Source organism: Camelus ferus, chromosome 32 (genome assembly GCF_009834535.1).
Source record: "Camelus ferus isolate YT-003-E chromosome 32, BCGSAC_Cfer_1.0, whole genome shotgun sequence".
In the NCBI taxonomy this organism is placed as follows: Eukaryota; Metazoa; Chordata; class Mammalia; order Artiodactyla; family Camelidae; genus Camelus; species Camelus ferus.
This window is the reverse complement of record NC_045727.1, coordinates 14,401,652-14,425,739: the sequence shown is the minus strand read 5'-3', so window position 1 is coordinate 14,425,739 and position 24,088 is coordinate 14,401,652. Positions and strand designations below refer to the sequence as shown.

The following is a 24,088-nucleotide window of genomic DNA, read 5'->3' as shown; positions in this document are numbered from 1 at the left end:
CGAGATACGGCAAAGAGACATTTAAATCTCAAAGCTATTAAACAGCAAGTTGGTGCACTGAATATAGATATTATTGATACACTCACTTATGAGTTAGCATATTTGGCCAACAGGGATAAATAATGAAGGTAAAATATTTTGCTTTAAAAGGCTTCACCATATACAGATTAGGGGGTTTTGGTGATGGGCACTATACCATCTTTAGTTTAGAATTTTTGAGTCTGTAATGCCATCTGAGGCTGTAGGTCAGGTGTTAACAAACATTTTTTGTAAAGGGCTAGACAATAAATTTGGGCCTTGTGGGCCATGTACTGTATGTTGCAATTACTCAACTCTGACTTTCTAAGGCAGAAACAGCCCTAGACAAAATGTAAATGAAAGGGTGTGGCTGGTTTCCAATAAAACTTACATGGACACTGACTGATATTTGAATTTCCTGTAATTTTTAATGTGTCACAAAATATTGTTCTTTTAGTTATCTTTAGTCATTTAACAGTTTAAAAAACATTTTTAGCTCATGGGCCGTACAAAACGGGCAGTGGGCCAGAGTCGGCCCACAGGCTGGGCTTGCCCAAGTCCTGCTCTAAGTCCATATGTATTGATTTCTTCACTGGTCTGGAAGGGTGACAGGGAGGCTTGATTTTGGTGAATGAATGAACCTTTTACCTTTTACTATTAACTAACTTTAAGAGACATATGGGAGAAATGGTAAAATGGTAAATGTTATGTGTATTTTACCACAAATTTTTAAAAAGATACATATGGGGGGCAGTTCATGCACATAAAATTGGATCTTTAATAAGACTTGAAAAAACACTTTAAAAAGAAATTCAGTACAGTTCAGTGTGCACTACATAAGGAAAGTAGTGCCTGCCTCAGAACCAGTCCGTGGTTTTTTCAGCTATGCAGATGTTGCTTGGATCAAACTGTTGAGAGATTTGTTTCTCAGAGGAAAGCCCAGGCAGCAGGTGGCACCAGCCCTGAGACGTTAAAAACACACACACACACACACACACACAAAAGAAAACCCCCACAGCAGGCTGGGAGAAGAAAACAAATTTCTATCTTCCCTAAACAGTTGAATTTTATTTCCATGGTTCTGTTGTCATTTTTAAAATGGCCTTTAAAAAACAACAATATGCTTAGCATGGGTGATTATTTTGTTTTAATTAAAGCATTTTTGGAAAAACAAATGAAACATTCAAACATACCAAGTGGATTGTGTTTGTGCTGTGGAACAGTTAATGCAAAACACTTGAGAGAGGCCGGAAGTTTGGGTCTGCAGCTTGTGCCTGAATTTCCGCCTCCTGAATAAAGACAACGGAGGAGGAAGTGAGTGTGTCCCTCAGAGAACTACCTGTGCAGGTTTTGAGGTGAGGTCTCCTCAAGCCCCTAATGTCACCTGGCAGGTTAGTTTCTGGCTGGCTGGCGGCGCAGCCCCTGAAAGGTTGAGAAGGGCGACTGAGATCCTTCCATACTCAGTTTGACCTTGAGAATCCAGCTGGAACCTGGAAGTCTCAGTCTAGGAGAGGAGCCCGAGGTCACCCTGTTTTTTGCCCTCTCTCTGTTGTCTTCATTGTCTTCCTCTCAAGGTGGCAGTGCTTCTTCCCCAGACCTCACCTCTGAGACATTATCCTGGATTCGAATGGAACAGGGAAAGGAAAGAGGCTGTTGTAAAAATGTCACAGGGTGGCCATACTCCTCAAAAACAGCCACTGTTCAGAAACTTGTCTTCTCCCCGTCTAGGGAAATCTTCCCCCACCCGCCTTTTAATCCTCTTTCTAGGTAAACACCTCCCTAGCCTGGACTTGCACCAGTTTGAAGAGGAACATAGTTGGGGGCTAGGAAGTACTCTACAGAAAAAAGATTTTAGTTCATTGCACACACAAGGTTTCCTCTCTCCCTCCCAGTTACAATAGTACCCTCTAGGGGCTGCTCCTCTGCTGGGCCCGGCTTCTAGTTTCTCTTGCCACTGGTTTAATCCCTGGCAAGTAGCCAAAGCATTAAACTTTTATTGTTCAGTTTACCACGAGGGCGAGGCCCTGCTTCTAGTGGGCTGAGGAGGCTTCCAAACCCCAGTGTCACACCACATTAGCAACTTCAGACTTTGAGGGCTGGATTTCTTTCAGCTTAGTTAGGTTCTTGGTTAGAACCAGAGCAGTATACTGACACTCAAAGTTTAAATGCTAGGAAATAATAAAGACGGCATCTTTTAAAGATGATTCAGAACGGTTGCAGCATTGGCACATAGGACTAACTATGCATGGTTTCTTTATGTCTTCCAAACAGATATGTTAGATGGGTTTCCATGTTCCTTGGTGTCCTGAAGTCGGAGGAAAACATGGCAGCCAAGTAGTTCTCTTCTAGAACAGTAGGGTTTGTCCTCCCAGTATGTAAATTACTTGCTGCTGTTCAATCTATAAAAATTCATCTTCAAAGAAAATTATTGGACTGGTAAAAAATATTTTTAATAATGACCACAGAAGCCATATTTGTTTTTCTTTGATGTTCTTCCGAAGACTTCTTCTGGTTTTAATCAGATTGTTCCCACATAAAATACAGTGGAAATCTACAATAATAAAATCCCTATTTCTACGTCTATGGGGGAATAAACAGGATGGGGACTGTCCTTTTAAGGGGCTTTCCCCTTCCTTTTCCCCAGACTCAAAGCCTCTATTACTGGTGGGTGTTTTGGCATCAGTTAAGGGCCTTCAATCCTTCCCTCCCTCCATGTTTTGCTCTTTCATTAAAGTGTTTCTGTTGTCTAATTATATCCTTTCAATCAAATTAGAGACTGCAGCATCTGGTGAGGGCCGTAACTGCTGCCATCTGCACCTCGTATATACAGGCTTTTTCAGCTGAGAATCACTCAACTTCCAAATGGCAGGAAGAGATTTGGAAAAAGTTTAGTTGGAAGGGAGGTTCACTTAAAAGGAACGTCTTCAAAGGCCGGGTGCGACGCCCTGCTTGCTGTGATGTGTGCAGTGCCATGCAGAGCTTCGCTGGCGTGGCTCACCAAAGATTCTTCTCCGGTGCTTCTGGCAGACAAAAGGTTTCTGATTGTCTTAGCTGAAATGACCAGTCCTCTCATCCTTGTTGTGGGCTTGATGGCCTGGGCGAGCTGCAAATTTCTCCCTTGAGAAGAATCTTTTGTTATGTGACCACTGGTTAATGGATATGACAGTTTCTGTTTATTTGACCATTCCTTCTAATTCAGTGGTTTCAACTGGAGGAGATTTTTTGCCCCTGGGGGACATTTGGCAATATCTAGATACATTTTTGCTTGTCACTGCTTAGGGTGGGGAGGGGTGTGCTACCGGCATCTAGCAGGTAGGGGCCGGGGTTGCTGCTAAACATCCTGGAATGCACAGGACAGCCCTTCACAGAACTATCCAACCCAAATCGTCAGTACTGCTGAGATTGAGAAACCCTGTCCTGATTATATTGTTCTCATGTCCTGCCCTTCACTGTGGCCTAGGAGTACGCAGCTCTGATCGACACCTTTTTTTCACACTTAGGAAAGTGGAATCTTCATTATCCACATCTAAACTCCTTTAGCGTTTCTGTGAATAGTGTTTCAGAAATCAAACTGAGTAAGGAGATCTGTGGGTCACAGTATGTTTCTGCTCCCTCTAAAGTAAGATTGCTAGATTAAATTCAGGACATTCAATTACATTTGAATTTCAGATAAACAATAATTTTTTTCATATTAGTCTCATGCAATATTTATCTTTAAAAAATCATTTGTTGCTTGTCTAAATTTCAGATTTAACTGGGCATCTTGTACTTTCATTTGGCAATCAGACTCTGGATCTATGAAACTTTAAACCTTTGAATAACAAATCAATCTGTTGGCCACCATCTGCCCTTACTGTTCTGGGTGACCAGAGATGACAGCAGTGTGTGTTCTTGTTTAGAAGTTAGCGCTACACTGAGTCTTGCCTTCTGCCTCAAACTGTCCCTGTGGCCAGAACTTCTGAAACTTGTCCCTTGAGTCATATTTTTATCTTGGAGCAACTAACAAACACTTATCAAATGCTTACTGTATGCCCAGCATCTCCGACTAGGACTCGTCCCTGTGCCAATTCATAGAAGACTACAACTTGGTTGCCTCAAGTTTTGCTTTAAAGATGTGCCCTGGAGATGTGCTGTCTACCTGGCAGTCAGCTCCCCACTCAAGAACTGTTGTGTTATTTGCCCATTCCATGTTGGCCAAGGGAAGCTGAAGAGCCCAGAGCCTGGCTTCCATGAAGTGTTGGCTGCCCTCCAGAACTCCATTATTGGGGAACTTTCTTGCCATCTGAAATTAAAAATAGAGCATAGGCAATATTGGTGAAACTTGTCCAGAAGCTGGATTATTTCAGTTTATTTTATCTCCTTTTAGTCTGATCGAGAGCTTCAGACAGGGTGAAATAGTGTTGCTCAAGTGATGGTGAGACAAGGGTAGACTGAGCCAGGGGTTGCCTGCTGAACGCCAACTCAGGCTATAAACACGTGTATTCATTACAAAGGGGGTTGCTTATTCCCTATTACAAATAGCTTTACCATCAATTTCCTTTAAATAGTGTTCCTCTGGTTTATATAGCAAGTATTTGATTTTCAAATACTTGACTTACATAAACTTTTCTGGAACTTGTCTTAGGTCATTGCTAGGTAGGGCATGATTGCTAGCCTAGAGGCACAAGTTGGTGAGGAAACCAGGGCGCTCTGATTAGGTCTGTCATGGGTATTTTCCGCCCTTAGCTCCCCACACACCTGTTTCCCTCATTCGACAAACATTTGCCAGGCACGTTCTGTGTGGTCTGTAGTGGCTGAGAATACAAAGACAAGTGAGACACTCAGGAAACTCATGGGCTAGTGGAAGCAGGGCCAAGTGCTTCTTGAACATTTACAGTTCAAGGCCGTCAGGTCTCACAGGAGCGGTGGCAGCAGGCACTCACCGTGGGACCTGTTTTAGAGCCCCTGGTTTCCACAGGAGTATAGTGCTATCTCTTCTAGACCCTGAGCCTTCAAATAGTTCTCCATCTTTTGTTTTGTGTTTTGCTTCAGAGCTGACTTACAATGCACTGCGTTACTATCCATCAGAGCCCTGGACTTTGAGCTTCAAAACCTCTCATGCTTCCCATTTCCTTATGTGAAAATTCCTTCTAGTGTGAAATCTTATTTCAAGATTGAAGAGGATGCTTATAAATAAATATCTAAAGTACATCCATTCATATTCAAATGTTGTGCTGAGACAAGTACCATCACCACACTGTGACAGGACGTGTTCTGTCAGGACTGGCAGCAAAGTGCATGGTCGATTAATGAAGCACTTTCCTTAGAGTTCTGCTGAGCTGGTGACTTCCGAGCGAGTGAGTCCACGCTGCAGCTGAGGCTTGGCCTAATCTCTCTGTGTTTGTTGTAGAGCTGGATGTTGACAGGCTAATGGTCATTATTTTTTCTTAAAAACTATCTCTTGGACTTCAATTCGATGATTATTATTGTTTATAATACCCTAGATGATAAACATAAATTCCTCAAGCACCACTGCATATATGTTCATAGTGACTCTTCCTGGCAAAAAAAACACATGTGCTTCACAGGGATAGCCCCAGCATGCTTTCCCAAGGGTCCGGCCTGGGCAGAGGGGGAGCATATTCAAGGTGAGAGCCAGATGGTAAGAGTGGTACCCAAGCTGCACTGCACTCTGGATCAGCTCTGCCTTCTCAAAGTTTTATATAATGAATAACAAGAACCCCTCTCTGAAGTGTTTTCATGGGTCTTCTGAATTTAAACCTCTAGTCCATTGCTTACTATAGGTTCAGTTTTTCTTGGACTAGTCTTTTAATTAATTATTTTATCTGTTAATAAGATGAAAAAACTGGAGATTCAAATAGGAGACCTCAGGTCCCCTTCCAAAAGTATGAATTCTTTGGTTACAATAACTTTGAGAGGTCTGGCTTTTTCTTCTGTTGCTGTTTTTAAGGATACTGTTTCCATGAATGGAAAGGAAGATCTAAAAGACATATCTCATATATGTCAAGTTTTAATTATTTTAAAAGAATACCTGGTTACAGTTTTAAGCATGAACTTTAAAAATGCAGTGCATGTGTAACCTGTCAGAGTTAAATTGCCTGGGACTCTTAGCATTTTTCTCACTTATAATAAGTACAAATATTGAATATGTGATTTCAGTATCATCTATAAACAAAGATGTGTTTCATCACCTTCACAGTTGAAATTTTGATTAAGAAAAATATATTTGCTCCATTATACCTTTTTTTCCTTACCTGTTATTCACTGAATGCTGGGATTCAACATAGGGTTCAAACTATATATATTTTTTCCTATCCTGATGGCAGCTTGATAACTGACAGCAGAGTTGTGGTAGGATCATGTGCCCATCTGCTCATGTTCTATTGCCTTTTATAGCTAAGTGCTGTTATGGACCAGAATAGACTACAGGATCTTGATAGTTATAATACTTCCAAATTTATAGTAAAGTTTGATTATTTTTCAGACTTTACAGTTACATAATAATTTATTGGGTGCCTTCTGGGTGCTAGGCATTTTACTTGCAGATCCTCCAATTCTTCCACTTGCCCTGAGTGTTGATGATCAAATCCCTCATTTTACCAGTGAAGAAACTGAGGCTCAGAGAGGTTTACTGAGTGCCTATGGCCTGTAAGCCCCAAAGCTGTGGTCTGACTCCAGCCCCTAACATGTGCACCACACATGCTGTACCGCACTGTTGCTAGATTTTTTCCCTGCTAAACAGTACTGAGAAAAGTATTTGATTTAAACTATTTTATAACCCTTAGACCTCAGTGCTATAAATTTCTCTGTGTGTTTGTGGGTGTATGTGTGTGTTGACTGGGGTCCCTATCTTTCAACTGATTCTCCAAGAGAATCTGTGTATATCTAAATGATTAGGACTCCTGATCTAGCCAACCCCCCTCATGTCAGAGATAAAGAAACTTGAGTTGTGAAAAGGATGTTATGTGCACAAAGGCAGCACAGAGTGGCCAAGTCAGAGCCAGAGCAGGGCGGGGAGTGCTCCTCCCGCCCCGACGCAGAGGTCATGCTACCTGCTGCTGTCAGGCAGCCACGTCAGTGCAGGTCCATGCCTCTTTCACTGCTCTATAACCACCGTCCCTTTACGAGGTCCAGGCTGCACCGCTCCATACCAGTGGGTGCAATTCATAAACTGCTAAACTTTTGCCCATTAAATCACTAGGTAGACTGACATTGGCAATTACGTGGAAAGTGTAACTGGGAATGTTTCCAGCTCTATAGGTCATGCCTTTAAATTAATTGAAATGTAAACAATTTTACATACAGCATGTGAATATGCAAGAGCCTATGGGATTTGAGGGGTACATATCAAAGTTTAGGATATATGTGCCATCAAGTCAGTCTTTTCTTTATACCAACCTGTCTTAAATTCCAAGCATAATGAACAATAATAGGTGTAGAGCGAAAACTCCAGCTTGCTGTTCTTAGCGACGGCGGGTAGTGAGCTTTAACCCAGCCAGTCTTTGCCCTCAGATCTTACTAGCACAGGGATGACCTCCAGGCCTTCATGCAATAGCAGGTCCTACAGAAAACGGCTGGTCTGCACAAAACCATTTGCTAAAAGAGTCTCACCTGAGGATTTGTATACCCTAATGTGATTCCACTTATCTCAAGAGAATTTCAAAGAAATTAGCATCTCCAACTTTTAACAATACATACCATACACCATACTTGGGAGGATTTTGGTGATGGAGAAAAAGATAAGGACTCTCTAGCTTAGAAAGCTAGAATTAATCCTGAGTGCTTTGATGCCAGCCTTGGAAATTTTTATTAAGGAATTTTTCTGCTGTATTTGCTGAATTTTTGTCAGGCTTGTGTCTTACCTTAAGGGCTGTTTTTATTCAATTTCCAAGACGAAAGATTTGGAATTTTCTGATGGCGAGGTAGGGTCCAACAGATGAATGGCATGGGTTCCAGCTAGAGGAGACAGGGAGGAGATAAAGCAGCACTTCTCACAATTCATCATTCCTTCCTTCTCCAAACACCTTCTCCCTTTACTTCCGAGACCCACACACTTTCTTAATTCTTCTGCCACCTCCCAGGCCGCACTTTCCCAGTCATCACCGCTGGGCCCTCGTCTTCCCAAGCCTGAAATGTGGCAGGGCCCCAGGGCTGAGCCCCGGATGTCGTCTCTCTCCACGCGCAGTAACCCTGTTCTCTCTGCACACAAGTGCCGTTGCCCCCACACTTCTCCATCTCGCTTTGGCTGCTTTCCTCAACTCCAGGCTCACGTAGCCATCTGCTTACTCTGTATCTCCACCCAATTTTCCTGTCCCAAACCAAACCCTTCATTCCATCCCAAGACACTCTGTCCCCCTCGGGTCCTCCGCATGGTAGTAAATGGCATCACTGCTCACCCAGCTGCTCAGGCCCACCTCCTCGGTGTCATACTGACTCTCTTTCTCTCGGACCCTGGATTCAGACCCCCAGCAAATGCTTTTGATTCTACCTTCAAAATGTATCCAGAATCCTGCTGCTTCTCCCTACCCTTCAGCTACCAGCCTGGCCCAGGCCGTCCTCCTTTCTAGCTCATCCTTCTGCAGTGGTCACCTATCTGGTCTCCCTGCTGAATTCTTGGCTGTCTCTCTACAGCTCTCCTCCATCCAGCAGCTACAGTTCTACCAAAATATAAGTCAGATCACGTCCTCTCGCTGCTCAAAGACCTCCAATGGCTTCTTCTCACACTTAGAAGAAAAGCCACAATCTAGTGTACAAGACCCTCAGGACCTTACACAACCTGGGCAGGCCTACCTCCACCTCCTCTTCATTTCCTACCCACCACCCACCCCGGCCCTGCGTACTCACCCCACTCCAGTCACATCAGAGGAGTTGCCAGTTCCCCAAGCCCCCCAGCACAGCGCTGCTGGCAGGGTGTGCGTCAGCAGTGCCCTCTGCCCCAGCTCTCTTCCCATGTCATTTACGTTTGTGTCTCCCTTCCTCCACATCTCTGCGCAGATGTCTCCTCCCCTCCGGGCCTTTCCTGCCCCACCTCCTCACAAGAGGACCCCCGCCATTCGATCTCCTTCCCCTTACGCCGTTTTCCCTGGTAGCACTTCTCGCTGTCTAATGTTAATTTTGATTGGTTTATTATAAGCGTGAATCCCCTGTTAGCATGTGAGCTCTGTGAATGCAGAGTGTTCACCGCTGCAGTCCCAGTGCTGTGGACAGTGCTGGACACATAGTAAGGATTGAATAAATATTTGTTGAATGAATTAATTAATAATATCCTAGACATTCGGTCTGTCACCTTTGCTCATTCTCTTTCACTGAATATATACATATGCAGCCAGCTGTGTAATAGTTTATTTTTTTATTGGTCTAAGCCCCTCCTTACTTAGCCAGAGCGTATATCAGTTTCATAGCAGTGGGAAACAGGGGAGGCAGGGGTCCTCATTACCTAGTATACACCCCCATATTCTGATGAAATCAAGATGCACATGTGACTTCAATCCAGAACTCTCAGGTTTGTTTTTCTTGCTTTTCCCCTCAATTGACATGGGCAAGTCTATTTAAAAAAAAAAAGTTGTAAAATCTGGTGCACTGACTCAGTTTCCCTAGTCTAGCTGAGAACAAGACTGGGTCTGGGAGAAACAGACTAAAACAAACAAGCCTGCTCTTTCCAGAACATTCCCTCTCTCAGATGCCACCTCATCCCATTCATGAGGACTGGCACTTGCGAGGATGGCTGCCACATTATGTCGTGTTACAAACCAAGTCATCTGAGCCTCTGGGAACATTGACCACACCGCCCTGCAGGTTCCTGTCTGTAGCTAAGGCTTTCCATTGGTTGGCCTGCACTTCTCACCCCCAAGCCACTCTTCAACCACTTTTGATTGGAGAAAAGGATGTATTAACACATAGCAATGAAAATTCGAGCAATTGGCAAAGACTGACTTGATGTTCCCAGAATCATCACCTGGGCAACTTACTTAGAAATAGAGGTTGCCAGGTCCCAGGCTAACCCTGGGGTTGGGTGGGGCTCTGGTGTGGCACACACGTGCGTGCGCGCGCATACACACTCACGCACGGTCCGTCCTCCTTTTTCTCTCTCTCTCTAGCAGATTGTATGTATTCCTAATGGTAATAAGTGCTATGAAGCAAACAAATGAAGGGCATAAAAAGAGGAGTGGAGATGGGTGGTGGGGAAGGGTTTTTGGAGGAGGTACTGTTGAGTCTGTGATGGGAGGTATTAGGGGAAGAGCTCAGGCAGGAAATAGCATGGTGTGTTTACAGAATTAAAAGCAGAACAGTGTGGCTGGAGCACAGCAAGTGACTAGGGGAAGAGCTCAGGTGCGGTGGAGGGAGGGCCTTGGCCACATCATGGGGGCTTTGCAGACAAGGATGAAGGCTCTGGGTTTTCTCGCCAGTGCTCACGTTTTCCTGGGAACTTGGAGCCCGATGTGCAGGGTGGGTTGCAGGAGCACAAAAGTGGAAGCTATGAGACCTGAACAAGACTGTATTGTCCTCCGATGGTGAATGGGACTACCATGGCGGCACCCAAGGTGGAGAGCAGAGGGCGCTTTCAGGGAACATATCTTAAGAAAGTCAACTGGACTTCCTGATAAGCAGCAAGGGGGTGAGGAAGAGTGTGGGAAAGCAAGGATGATGCCAAGGGGGTTCTGTCGGAGGCAGTATAGGGTGTGATTGAGTGCCCCAGTCATCTCATCAGTAAAATGGGGAGTATTAAGGGACCTCCACACTGGGTTGGCGGTGAGTTGATATTTGTAAAGCACTTAGAACAGAGCTCAACACTAATGCACTATGGAAGCATTAGTGGTGATGCAGATGGTGGTGATTCGTCCAGGGTCACATAGCTGGTCAGCAGCAGGTCCAAGACGAGAAGCTGGGGTTTAGCCTCCTAGTTCAGTGTATTTTATGCTATACTGAGTTGCCTCCTTTAATTACGTTTGAGCTTTTTTATTTGTGCAGACTCTTGGTGGAGGGCTTGGTCGACTTGGGACATGATGAGTTGTACTGATCGTAACATAACAATGAATGTCACACCAAACACAATAAATTACCGGGGTGTCCTGTGCAGCCGGGGATTCCAGGTTACTGGGGCTGCCCCTAAAACCATGCTATTCTAGACAAAACACAGGGCCTAGAGAGTGGGAGAAACGGGGTGCAGGAAGAGAGATGGTCTGTGGACAAATTTTAAATATTGAAAGAAGTATCTTCCAGAATATAAATGTGCTGTGTTGTGCACATGCTTAGGATGGGGGAGGCACACGGACTGCAGCAAGAGACAGCACTGAGAGTCCTTCACACTGGAAGTTATAGGTCAGCACATGCCAGGGGAAGGAAAGAAACAAAGCTGAGAATGTCAGTGTAACTCCCCCAGATTGTCAGGTTCCTAGTGATACATCTTAAAGAAGTGTTTGAAGTGCTTCTATCTGTCAGTTCCAACTAAGCTAATTTTTAAAAATTGCTTTTTGTACCGTGCCTTTCTCATGAACCTCTGTGAATTTAATGCGTGCAATATGTGTGGGGAAGTCCTGGCAGCCTCAGTTCCCATCCCCCGAAAGTCCGAGAGGCAGATTCTAGACACACATTGTTGCACCTGCAAGGATTTTGTCATTTTATGAAATGGACCCGAGACCACGTTGAATGTGCCCTGTGGGAAGGAATTTCAAAAAAGAAGCAAGAGAAGATGCCAGCTCAGCCCCTGCTCCCTCCTGTTGACTGCTTTGTGGCACCTCTATCTCAAACAGCTTGGGGAGGACTGTTCTTCATTACCAGGGAATGTGAGTCATTCCCAGACTTGTGTGATTGGGATTCCAAAGCATTGCTGTATCCGATGGTCTTATTAAATCCAAGTGTCTGTGTAGCCTTTCAGACTGTAGGGGAGAGCTCGGTTACAGCCCGTGCCCTGGTTCTAGTTACCGCACAGAGATGCTGGCAAGAGCAGTGACCCCCTCCGAGCACCCAGAGTTCCTCATGGATGGCTGTTACCAACTGTTCCCAGATTTGGGGTTTTCCTGGTTCACTTCATGGGCTTCAGTACATTTCAGCTCCCTGTTTATATCTTAGCTGGGATCTGTATACTTGAGGCGAAACTGTTCTAGTGTTTGCAGGCAAGCAAGTGCCAGGATGAGCCTAGCATTCGGAGGGTACCTCGTTTCTGGTTCACTCAGCCCTAGTGATATTAAATTCACTGTGTCCAGGGTCTAGCAGGACACTATCCATTTCTAGCTTGGTCCAAGCAAAACAAATAAAACATGAAGCAGAGAGGGAGGAGGCTGTAGACGTTGCCAGAAAATTAGTTTGCTCTGTCTTTCTTTCTCCTAGAGTGTTTCACAGCCAATGGTGCGGATTACAGGGGAACGCAGAACTGGACGGCACTGCAAGGCGGAAAGCCATGTCTGTTCTGGAACGAGACTTTCCAGCACCCATACAACACTCTGAAATACCCCAACGGGGAGGGGGGCCTGGGCGAGCATAACTACTGCAGGTAAGATGGGGCTCCACGGAACTTAAAAAAACAACAGATCTCTGGTTCCCTCTTCCAACTTCTTCCAGCCTTGCTCACAACTAGGGGAAGCTTTGTCTTCTTTTGCCCAACCCAGAAGGCCTTTCTTGTTACTATTTTAAACGTCTTTCTCCCAAAACTGTACACACACACACACACACACACACACACACACACACACAGTACCACTCTTTTCAACTTGGGTCACTTTGATACTGGTTTTCAGAGCTCTGCTTTTCTGTCTGGTCACTTACGTGTCTCTTTGGGAGACTTTTTCTTAGTTGGCCAGACAGCAGAGCCTCTTAAGCTGCTATGAATGTCGTGGACAAGCAGATCACCACCTGGGGCCCAAGCCTTCCTCTGCTTCTGTCCTGCCAGCCTGGGATCATCTTGCTCTGGGAGCGATCGTAGCCATTAGACTTGTGCTGTTCCCTTCCTTTCAGCGACTAAGGTGTTTCTCTGCACTTTCACCTCCTGTCTGACTCTCGCAGGGGCTGCGATCCCTGAGGCTTCCAGTGTGTGCTTGTGATTTTCTGGGGAGATGATTCATGGCTTTGATCAGATTCTCAAAGTTGTCAGTGATCCAGAACGAGTTAATCATCGCTGGTCGTTAGGGACCAGAGCACCTTGATTATAGCTGCGTTTTGGCTGTTTACAGCCAGGATCCTGGTAATGTGACTCATGGTTCAGCAATGTGTTGGATTTAATTATTATTAGGACAGGTGTGGAGGCAGCCTCTGGAGCCACTGGAACGGGGGACACAATGGCTGAGCTGCTCTTTGAGTTACACTTCTACCAGAGTGTCGGAATCTCAACCATGGCACTGTTGACCCAGCTGAGCCAACACATTTATACCTGCATGGCATGGGCCTCAGTGTATACATATTGCCCTCCCTCCGTGCCTTGGCTAACACTCCAGGACCCTTGTGGTTATCTTGAAGTCTGGAGGCCTGCAGTCCATGTTGTCTTTATCCCTGTGCCCTCCGCTCTTTTATTCCCCTTGGTTCTGATTCGTACCAGCTGGCCATTCCCCCATAGTTGCTATTGTGTTGTTTTTCAGTTTGTTATTTGATTGTTATGTTTTATGTGTTACCTTTTATTATTTGTTTGTTATAAAAGTATTGGAAAATTTTCTCCCCAAAATTCTAAAACACTGTGGACATGTAAATTGTTCAAATAAAGTCCCCAGTTTACTCTTTCCTCCTAAATCCTCTCCAACAAGCCCCACTTCCCAGAGGTAGCCATTTGTATACATGCCACTTCACATTTTGCTGTCTTTTGTATTTTATTGTTAAAATTACACGTGCTTGTTAAATAATTCTTTTACATTTTATTTTCAACGTTACACATGTTTGTTAATTATTATTGTTTTTTTTTTCTTTTTTTTTTTAAGGGGGTTGGTAATTAGGTTTATTCATTTATTTATTTTTAGAGGATTTTAGAGGTCCTGGGGATTGAACCCAGGACCTCGTGCATGCTAAGCATGTGCTCTACCACTTGAGCTATACCCTCCCCCCAATGTTTGTTAATTTTTTTCTTGCATAGTTGAAAAAATTAACCCCACTCCACTTCTGGTCTATTTCCTTCCCCTAGTTTTCCTATTCATAGGAATAGTTGAGTTGGGGTAAGAAGAGTATTTAGGAAGAGTAACCAGCGCTTGTTTTTTGTTTTTACATAGTTACTTCTTGTTCTAAAGTGTTTCTTGGTATTAGGCTGTTGGTTTATTCTGTTATTCTGTCGCCTTCTATCAAGCAAGTATTTTCAGCAGTGCTTCTGTTTTTAAGTCTGACTTTGAAGTAAATTTTAAATTTCCAATGATGTTTAATTTATATGAAGAAAAAATCTTCCCTTGTAGAGTAGCACTCACTTTTACCCTTAAGGCCCCCAGAAATGCAGCAGTAAATATCCATTAAGAAAACTTTGAGAGCCAGGGAGGACTGCCTTCCTCCTGAGCCTTGGCCGGCTGCAGCCCTCTCCTTTGATTTGATGGAATGTACCAGACCTGAACTACCAGTTTATCCTTCAAAAAAAGGGATACTGAAATCGTCGATCATTACCACATCAGAGAGTCTGGGCCTTTTGTCTTAGCACTGCAGCAGAGTCAAAAGTGAATTCGCTTGTTCTTTATAAGCTATTCCGATGCTTTTTCCAAATGGTTTTGACATTGATAATAAACAGTTGTTTTCTAAGGCCTTTACCAAATACTACATCAAAGCCAAACACTGAATAGAGCAGGGAAAATGACAGTGAAATACTGTTTAAAGAAGGGCTTTGTACAAGTTCTCCTACTTTGATTTCTCAGCTGACATCCGACACCATGTTTGTCTTGTGCGATGTTTCCAGGCCCGTCCCAGTCTAGATGTCTGCGAGACAGCGAGTGATGGGAACGCACTTCCCTGGGCTTGAGGCCGGGGAGACAGAGAGACTGGGACGAGCAGAGTTGGCGCTGGCACCTGCCTTTGGGTACAAAAAATAAAAGGACCCTTTGTGCTTCACGGTAGCTTATCTTCTGAGCTACACAATAGGCTGCTCCCTCCCAGGCCTGATAGGGGTTGCTCCCAAGCTCCGCTGTAGGGTCTTTATGCCCATTTCCGGCCTAACCGGAGTGTCAGGTTTCCAGTGTCCTGACTCAAAATAAAGGGAGCTCGGGAAGCAGTGACGAGAGGCGAGGCTTTCCTGTGTGTCCTGTAACCCCTGCCGTTTTTTGGTCTGTTTCAGCAGCTCTGCCCATTTTTGTCATGGCGTCTCTGAGTTGAAAAGACCTTAAAGGCATTTATTCCAAGCCACTCATTTAGAAATGTGAAATGAGCCTTTTACAATTATTATTGCCATGTCAGAGGCTGGTACCAGGATTTACAAGACTGTATGTTCTGGCGGAAACTCATTGGCATTGTTTTCTTCCGAATTCTCTGAGAAGTTAGCATTTTGAGGTAAGAATAGGACCCATTTCTATCCAGCGTGGGTTGACCAGCCTGATCCTGGTGAAAGCATGTCAGCGGAGTCTAGATGATGTAAATTTTATTTTATGGTTTCAAAACTACACAATCAGTGTTCATTTGTAGATGAAATAAAAAAATAAAGAGAATCAGAAAAGAAAAGAAAAAAAATTAAAATTACCAATAGCCCCATCATCCAGCAATAAATACTTTAAAGGGTTTAGTGTGTATCCTTCCCTAAATACACCTTTTCAGAAATGAGATTGTGTCATCCGTCATGTTTTGGGGCTGCCTTTAAAAAAAAACCTAACAAGACATCGTGACTATCTCTCCATATTAATAAACGTGTCTCCACATCACATTTTTACTAGCTGCCGAGCATATCCTTATATGGACATAACGTGTTTATTTAACCAATCCTTAATTGTTATTTCTAACTTTTTCACACTATAAAGATGCTGTGGTGAACCTCTTCGTATGTAAAGATTTCCTTGGAATATAGTGCTGAAGGAGAAATTGCTGAGGAAAGGGAGTTTGTGTATTTTCAGGGTCTTTGACCCTCATGACCATTTGCTCCTGCTCCGTTCACATCTTTATCCGCAGTCGCCAGAGCGCCTGCTCTCCCCCAGCCGTGGAGTCACGGGTGCCGGTGCTGTTTGGCACCATGAGTTCAGTGCTCAGTTGTCCTGGTTACACTCTTGTGAGTTTGTGTAAACATCCCTCACCTTTGCTCACTCCCTGCCCCCCACCTCTGAAGTGTCTGTCAGACACTTTGCTCTCGTGGTATCGCCATTGTTTTCTTCTTCGTAAGAGGTGGCATTGAGATACCTACGAATTATTAGAAATAACACAGAAGCTGAAGTGGTTTTTGTTTTCCTTTTTTTGTTAAAGCAGAAAAGCAGTGACTTAAAACAATGGGAATGTTATGGGGTGTGTCCTTTTCCCTCCACAGAAACCCAGACGGAGATGTGAGCCCCTGGTGCTACGTGGCGGAGCACGAGGACGGTGTCTACTGGAAATACTGTGAGATTCCCGCTTGCCAGAGTAAGCCTCTGACGCACCGTCCGGAGGTTTCAGCACCCTGGGCGCTAAGAGTGCGGAGTGGAAGGCGGTCGCCAGAGGGCAGGTAGTTCAGGCAGGTGGATTTCCTGGAGCAGATGGAAGGAGAAGCCACCTGGGCTGAGGCTTTTCATTTCTCTTGTTGAGGCTTTTCAGAAACTGCTTGGTTCCCAGAGGACCCCAGTCCCTTGATGGATAAACCCAACCAGATTTTCTGCTGCTACTTAATTTCCTCATGCTGATTCTTTCAGGGCTAGAGATGACAACAGCCCAGGAGCAGTCCAGAAAAAAAAAAAAAAGGACCTTGCACTTCTGAGAATTAACTTTTTAGAATGAATGAAGAGCCCTTTATAGACAGTAAAACTAAGTTATGACACTGCTTATTGTTCAGATTTGACGTGCTGTGTCCCCCGAAAAATGGCATTCAGTAAATGTCTAATTAGGTCCCCTCCAAAGCCAATGTGATAATCCCTCTCCTCACGTTGGCATAAAGATGTTCTATTGTTGTTTTATGATAACTCACAAAACTTGTCACTCTCTACTACCAGAAAACCCAGTTTCTCCAGCCTTTTAGCTCAAGACTTGTTTTCTAACTGGTTCATTCATTCATTTCTGTATTAATTGTTTCTCATATGCAAGCTGCAAAGGCAGAAAGATACCCCGACCCTCAGGGAATATGTGATGTGGCAGGGAATCTTAAGAAGATACTTCCAAACAGGTGGAAAATACTGGGGGAAGATTTAAAGCAAAGAAACCAAAACCAAACGAGATACTGGAAGGAGTTCACTAACATGATGTTTAAAATATCCTGTTAAATATGCCAAAGGAACAAGGTTTCTCGGTTTCCAAAGCTGAAGAAAAGGACAGCTTGTTCATAACAATTCCACCTGTTTTTTTTTTTTTTTCTTTATTTAAACCTGGCTAGCTCTCTCACTCCTCAGGTCAGGAGGCTGCGTACAAAGAGGGTACAGGGGTTCACGTGGGACCTGGGACCCTCTCACTCATGCCCACGACAGTGGTCTCAGTTCTGATGCCTCAAAGGGACAGGCCACCCCCTGAACCAGTGCTCGTCTTCCCTGAACCAAACTTCCACACGTCACCACTGCCTGGCAGTCAGGCCCTCGCTTCCCTGTCCTTCCAACCCAGCGTGCCTTGATTCAGCCCCCAAACTGAGAAAACAGTAAAGACCAGAAGCGTGAGCATTTGCCCAGTCTGCTTAATCAGAAGTTTTAAAATGAAAAACATCTCATTTGGCTCCAGTTATGTAAAGAGGAAAGGGGCAGGGGGAGAGGAAAGCAGATTTTCCTCGGTCCATTTGTTCTACACAAAGATAGTCTTTTAGCACCAGCCTGTCATTCTCTCAGGAATGGCGAAGAGGGCGTTTCAATCTGGGCTATTCTGTTTGGAAAGATAATCCTCAACTTGCATTTATAAAATATAATTTGGGCCAACAGGAGCAGACTCATGTGGTCACTGAGGCTGTGTTCCAGAAGAGGATTATAGCAAAACAGTATCAACCATCTAGTTCTCCTCTAATTTGTGATATTTGTCAGATGTTCCTCACTATTTCAAAAAAGAAAGGTTAAATACATTTCTTTTTCTTAAGGTGCTTTGGTGACCCTCTCAAATCTTCTAAAGCCAGCCTTGAAGTCAGTCAGGTGGGGAGACAGGCAGAAGTTGGGGCTGAGAACTGGGGAGTCCCTGGTTTGGGGATGTGGGCGGTGGGGGCAGTGTCTGGCTTTGGTTCTGTTCACCCCGTGGGCACCAGGGCTGCCCACCAAGCCAGGCCTGAGACCTTGAGTCTGGAAGAATATCACACTTCTAACGTGTCTGATTAACATCGTTGAGAAAACCTCCTGTGTGTGCTGTTTGCAGCAAGAGGCCTTAGTGATTGCCTGGTTGACTCAACAGAGATGTAGGCCTGCCTATTTTAGGCAGTTTTGCCCTATTTCTGGATGTGGAGACATAATTTTCATGAATAATACTATCTCTCTGTGTGAAGCCCGCTATTCATGATTAGCATTGAACTTGTCATACAGGAAAAGGCCTGTGACACGATCAGATTCCTGGAAAGTTCATATCTGAATATAACAAACCCAGCAGGAGCCCGGGGCGATGAGTGTTCAGGGACGGAGCAGAGGGTGGCTGAATGGGGGGCCATTGTGTGGAGGCCGGAAGCCCTGCCCCTCGGTGCGTGACATCGACAGCTAAAATGAGCAGGAGGCAGAGGCGAAGTCTGGCCCAAAAGGGGGCAAAGAGGAATCTGACTGTGCTCTTGACCTGTGGAGCATGGATCAGAACTTACTGTTAAAAGGAGAACAGCTCCGAGGTAATTGGATTTGCTCTTCAAACTGCTTCTGCCCGTGTTTCTCAGAAAATCCATTGTTACTGCAGACGGAAGAAATGCAGTTTTAAAAGGAAATTTCAACATCATCGAGTGTACCATCTCTCTATATCCCACCTTCTAAATCTCTAAGTCCTGCTGGTCTGGCTGCTGAGGGGGAGGTCATTCTGCCTAATGTCCGCGCTTTGCACATCTGTCTCTTGTTAAATAGTCATCCTCACCCTGCAATTCCTGTTTCCTTCATGGCTTTCTTGTGGACCTCAGCATGGCTTTTGCTTTTCTCTCTTTTACGTATAGGTTCTTTATAAAGTTTTGTACAGTTTTTGAAAGTAAATTATCTATTTGAGGGCGGGGAGCAGAACCTGCAAATGGCATTTAAAGGCAAATTTAATTTTCTTCACATAGCTAGCTGATTCGGGCCTGAGGCTACATGCATGAGAAACTTATCTTCTCAGCTCTGAGAGCTATTTTTGGCTTGCTAATAAACATTCACCTGATTTCTACAAACCTGACTATAAAAATTCACCTTTGAAATAGGGAAATTTGAATGCAGACTGAGCATTCGATTATGTTAAGGAATCACTGTTAACTTTATTAGGTGCAGTAATGGCATGGTAGTTTTACATATATATAAAGTCCTTTTAAATTAGATACATATTGAAGTATTTGTGGTGGAAATTATACCATCTTTGGGATTTGTTTTAAAATGATCTAGCTTTCCAAAGAGTGAGTGGGTGGGGGGTGAGGGAAATAAATGGAGTGAGAATGGTTTAAAAAAAGGGAATATTTGTTGATAACAGGTGAGGGGCTCCTATTCTCTCCTACTTTTGTGTATGTTTGAAAGCTTCAATTATAAAAAATAATTTTCATAATATTTTTAAAAAGTTATAAGTTTTTAAAAATTAAGAAGTGAAGGCATAAGTACAACATTCAAAGTGTCTAGATTCAAGTGTGTAACATGACTAACCTAAATTGCAGTACCTTTAAACATAGCTCGCAGGTATTTGAGTTAGTTATTAACGTTAGTTGTTAAACTTATTAAAACTATGGTTATTTAAAGTCATTAAAACTATTAGTTATTAAAGTTAAAGTCAGTTATTTAAAATTAGTTATTAACATTTAAAATCACAGGGACTTTAGAAGTTATTAGCTGCAACACATGACATTATTTAAGCTCTAACCACATGCCAGACCTTGTACCAAGTGGGGGATACAAGGGTGGTGCCGTCTGCAGCCTGTGGGAAGGGCGCGCCCCGAGGGTAGGACTGAAGACAGACACGTGAACAGATAAGCTTATGCAAGATGCTCTGCAGTAAGTGAGATGAGCAGGGGTTGGGAGCCCTGAAGAGGGGTGTCTGCCTGGGCATGGTGGGAGGCAGGGCTGCTGTTTTGTCAGAGAGCTTCTGGAAGAAGTAGGGCCTTAGTGTGGGTCTTCTCCAAGTTTAAGGTGCATACCATCACCAGGGATCTTATTAAAATGCAGATTTTGAGGGGGAGGGTATAGCTCTAGTGGTAGAGCCCATGCTTAGCGTACACGAGGTCTTGGTTCAGTCCCCAGTATCGCCTCTAAAAATAAATAAATAAGTAAACCTAACCCCACCCCCCAGTTAAAATAAATAAAAATTTTTAAAAAATTGTAAATAAATAAATAAAATGCATGTTTTGATTCAGTAGTTCTGGGACAGACCTGAGACTGCATTTCCAACAGGCCCCTGGGATGCTAGAGCTTCAGGACCACACTTTATATAGCCAGGTTCTAGAGGTCAGGGTTGGGGCAGAGTAGGGAGGACACTGGGGGCAGAGGGGAGAGTTTGCACGTGTGCACGCGCATGCGCTCACGCACACACACACACACACACACACACAAATTCCCAAGCAAATTCAGTGTTGCTGAGACATCAGATTTAAGAAGGAAGGGCAGGAGGTGAGGTCCAAGAAGAATCAGATGGGGCCAGATAATGGCAGTCTTGTGTTTGGGGTACAGAACTTGGCCTGGGAGCTGGTGATGAGGCTGAGGTGGGTGTGGGGTGTCTGAAAGAAGCATTTCTCCACCATGTCTTAAGCCTCTCCCTGTGTTACAGAATGGAATGAGGTTTCTTCCTCCTAATCCGTGAGATGGTCTCCAGCGACTGTATCATCCTCGCAGACTAGCCCTAAGAGGAACCAGCTCTGGCAACCCTGCCCTACGGGACCTCCAGCCAGTGACCTCCCTGGCTCAGGTTCCTTTTAATTGAATGACACCCTGACTTTGTTAAAAACAGATTTGTTGTTCCTTACAGAAATGCAACCCCCAAAAAACAGGATTTGAAAGCTTCCAGTTGTGATCCCTGATAAGAATTTTTAAAGCTAAGTTCAGAGTTTGAGTAAAAAGCCAAGGGCACTTTGTCAGGGGGTGGTCACGGCAGTCTCTCAGTTACAGAAAATGTTTTATTCCTGTCAGCACTTTCTGCACTTTAATGTCAACCCTGATTTTTTTTTTATGTTTTAGCTTTTATTTCAGTTATTACTGAGTACTTAGCATGTAGAAAGCACTTATATTTCCTTTTTTTTTTGTTTAACCTTCTAACAGGCCTGTGAAACAGGTGGTACGTGCCCTCCCTCCTGCCCACCTGGGGCTGATGGGAAAGTGAAGCTGGAGTAGTTAAGGGTTTGATGAGGATTACCTTCTGAGCCTCTGAGCCGTTAGGATTTGAATCTAGGACTCCTAATGGCAAGACCAGAGCCCTTTCCGTCCAGTACTTGAGAACAGCCTCATTCCCTTTATTTCCTTAAAAACGGGGGGCCTTGGGATGGATCCAGGCTACTGTTGAGGTCATTCTTGAGAATTTTTCTTTGTGGGTTGTTTGGGAATTAGAGTCTGAAATTCTGATAGTATGCTGAATTATTGGGATTGCCTTTTTCACATTGTGGAAACCAAAGGATTAACTCAGTGGCGACAGAGGGTCTGCAGTTCAAGCTGTTGGCTCTAGGTCATTTTCTCTCCCTCTTTGAGTTTGGGAACTCCCAAGTCCCCGGAGTAAGCAGGCTGTGATGGCATCCAGGAAGCGTCTGTTGCACGGCAGAGGCAGAGGCAGAGCCGCTGTGCAGAATGCTGGGCCTGTCTCCGCGGGTGTTCCCGGCCCAGCTGTTCTCAGCTGGGAAGGGGGTCCCCAGAGTTGGACCCTTTGCGTGAAGCCCTGCATCAGCGACCTTGTCCAGGCCCCAAGCTCTCTCCCAGCACCACGTTTCCATTGCCTGGGCTGAACTTCACCTTGAAAAAGACACATCTCTGCACGTCATTAATACTTTACAGCCGAAATGAAACCTCAGACTTTAGCTGATAGCCAAAGCAATATTGAAGTGAACGTTAAAAATATAAATTATACAGACTTTTTTTTTTACCTTTTCTCTCTTTCCACTGTAATTACTTAACATTTTTGTCTAATTGAACTCTTTCAGACTGCCCAAATTAGCACAGTCAGAATCTTGTTTTTATTGTTTATTCTTGGGTTATGTGAGCAGTTTTGTTTTCCCAGCTGGACTAAGCTGTTCAGATAGCGTGCAGGGGTAGCTGTGGAATCTCTGTGACGGGGAGACTTTGGGTAGAAGGGAGCTCCAGGATTTCTCTGAAAGCTGTGTTTGCTTCGCAGGCACCCTCATTTTACTTGGACTGTATGTGCGTTTATTTACGGAAGGGTGCTGATGGAATTTATGGGTGCTTCCCCGACTCCAGCCGTATATTTTAACACCCTTCCACAACATTTAACACGGCGGAGGCCGTGACAGGTGCTCACCAAATATTCCTGCTGATGCGATTGTCATAGCTCTTCCAACAAGAGAGACAACACAATTTAGTGGAAAGAATGTAGACTCCAGAGTCACACCGGCTTAGGCTGGAATCGTTACTCACTTTATAGCTCATGGCAAAATGACTCTCCCTTGAGCCTTGGTTTCCTCATCTGTGCCTTCCAGGGTTATTTTGAAGATTAAATGAGTAAAATATGCATGACTCTAAGTCCAGGACCTAGCAAGTTGTAGGCATGAAAGGACTGGCAGGGATTGTGGGGGCCTGTGCTTTCCCCAAGGAATAGATCACCACTGGCATGTTCCTGTCAGCTAATTCCTAAACCTGCATTTTATTTCTGTCCATTCCTTCTCTATCTGATTGCCTCCAGGGGCTCCGGAGCGTGCCTCAGCTGCTGGGAAGCTGTCCCCCTGGGCTCCGATGTGGCACTTGCACTCAGGGAACACAGGAGGCCCTGCATTTGTTCTGACAGTACAGATTTATGGTTCCAAATCTGGAGTATACTCAATTACTCTTTGTTTTTGGCAGTGGATATTATTTAATTTTTCATTTAAAAAATAGACTTTCTGAACCATGTGGACATTTTCCTCAGTGACAGCTATGTATACTGCAATTCCAAAATGTTCTAAAGCACACCAGTAACTTAAAAAGGGAAAATCGTTCAGATCAATAAGGATGATTTTACTGAAAATCTGTACTTGCTGTAAACACAGGAGAAAATTGGAGACCAGCCCACCAGTTATATAAATCAAGTTGAATTATGAGGTAGAATGCTGTGAGTTTTTGAAGATGAGAGGGCTCAGTGAGGCTTGGGAAGTTGGAGGCCTCATAGAGAAAGGCCAATGGGGCTGGACAGGGCACAGCAGGTCAGGGAACAGCCTGACGGAGACTTGGAAGGAGGACTCGGGGTTGCTGTGCATCGCAGTGGAAACCATGCCACCCGAGGAGAGGCGTGGACGGAGGGGAGCCAGTTTAGAACCTTGAAAGCCAGTGCTGAGATGAGGACTGACACGCTGGAAGCCCTCATTTAGGAAAATGAGCTCAGTGTCCACTTACAGGATGGTGGGGAGGAAGGAAATTTGGGGAGGAGAGGACGGGTGTCGATTTCTAAGTGCAGGGGATAAGGTGGTGGCGGCAGCAGTGGGATGATGCAGGAAGGGTTAAATCCAAGATGCACGTAGGGGGAAGGCAGAAGTTGATGACAAGTGGAATATGTAAGGGGTGAAACAGCAGGAAGAGTGAAGGATGACTCTGTGGTTCTTTGCCTGGGATATTTGTGGTGTCCCTGAAAAAAAAGTTCAAGTCAACAAACTGAGTTCTTCTTCCCAGAGGCACAGCTGCATCATTCCTCTCGAACTCAGACTGACCCGTTGTGGAGTAAGGTGTTTCAGTTGTCTGATAGTGCATAACAAGCCACCCAAAACCCTGGTGGCTTAAAA

At 44.4% G+C, this 24,088-nt stretch overlaps 1 protein-coding gene across 1 annotated transcript in view; it reads left to right on the top strand.

Moving 5' to 3' along the window:
- KREMEN1 (kringle containing transmembrane protein 1) overlaps window positions 1–24,088 on the top strand; it is a 49,331-nt gene that overhangs the window by 3,474 nt on the left and 21,769 nt on the right. Inside the window, exons 2-3 of the mRNA XM_032471702.1 lie at window positions 12,346–12,508; window positions 16,415–16,506. Of these exons, the coding sequence (XP_032327593.1) occupies window positions 12,346–12,508; window positions 16,415–16,506 (255 nt within the window). The remainder of the gene's footprint in view (window positions 1–12,345; window positions 12,509–16,414; window positions 16,507–24,088) is intronic.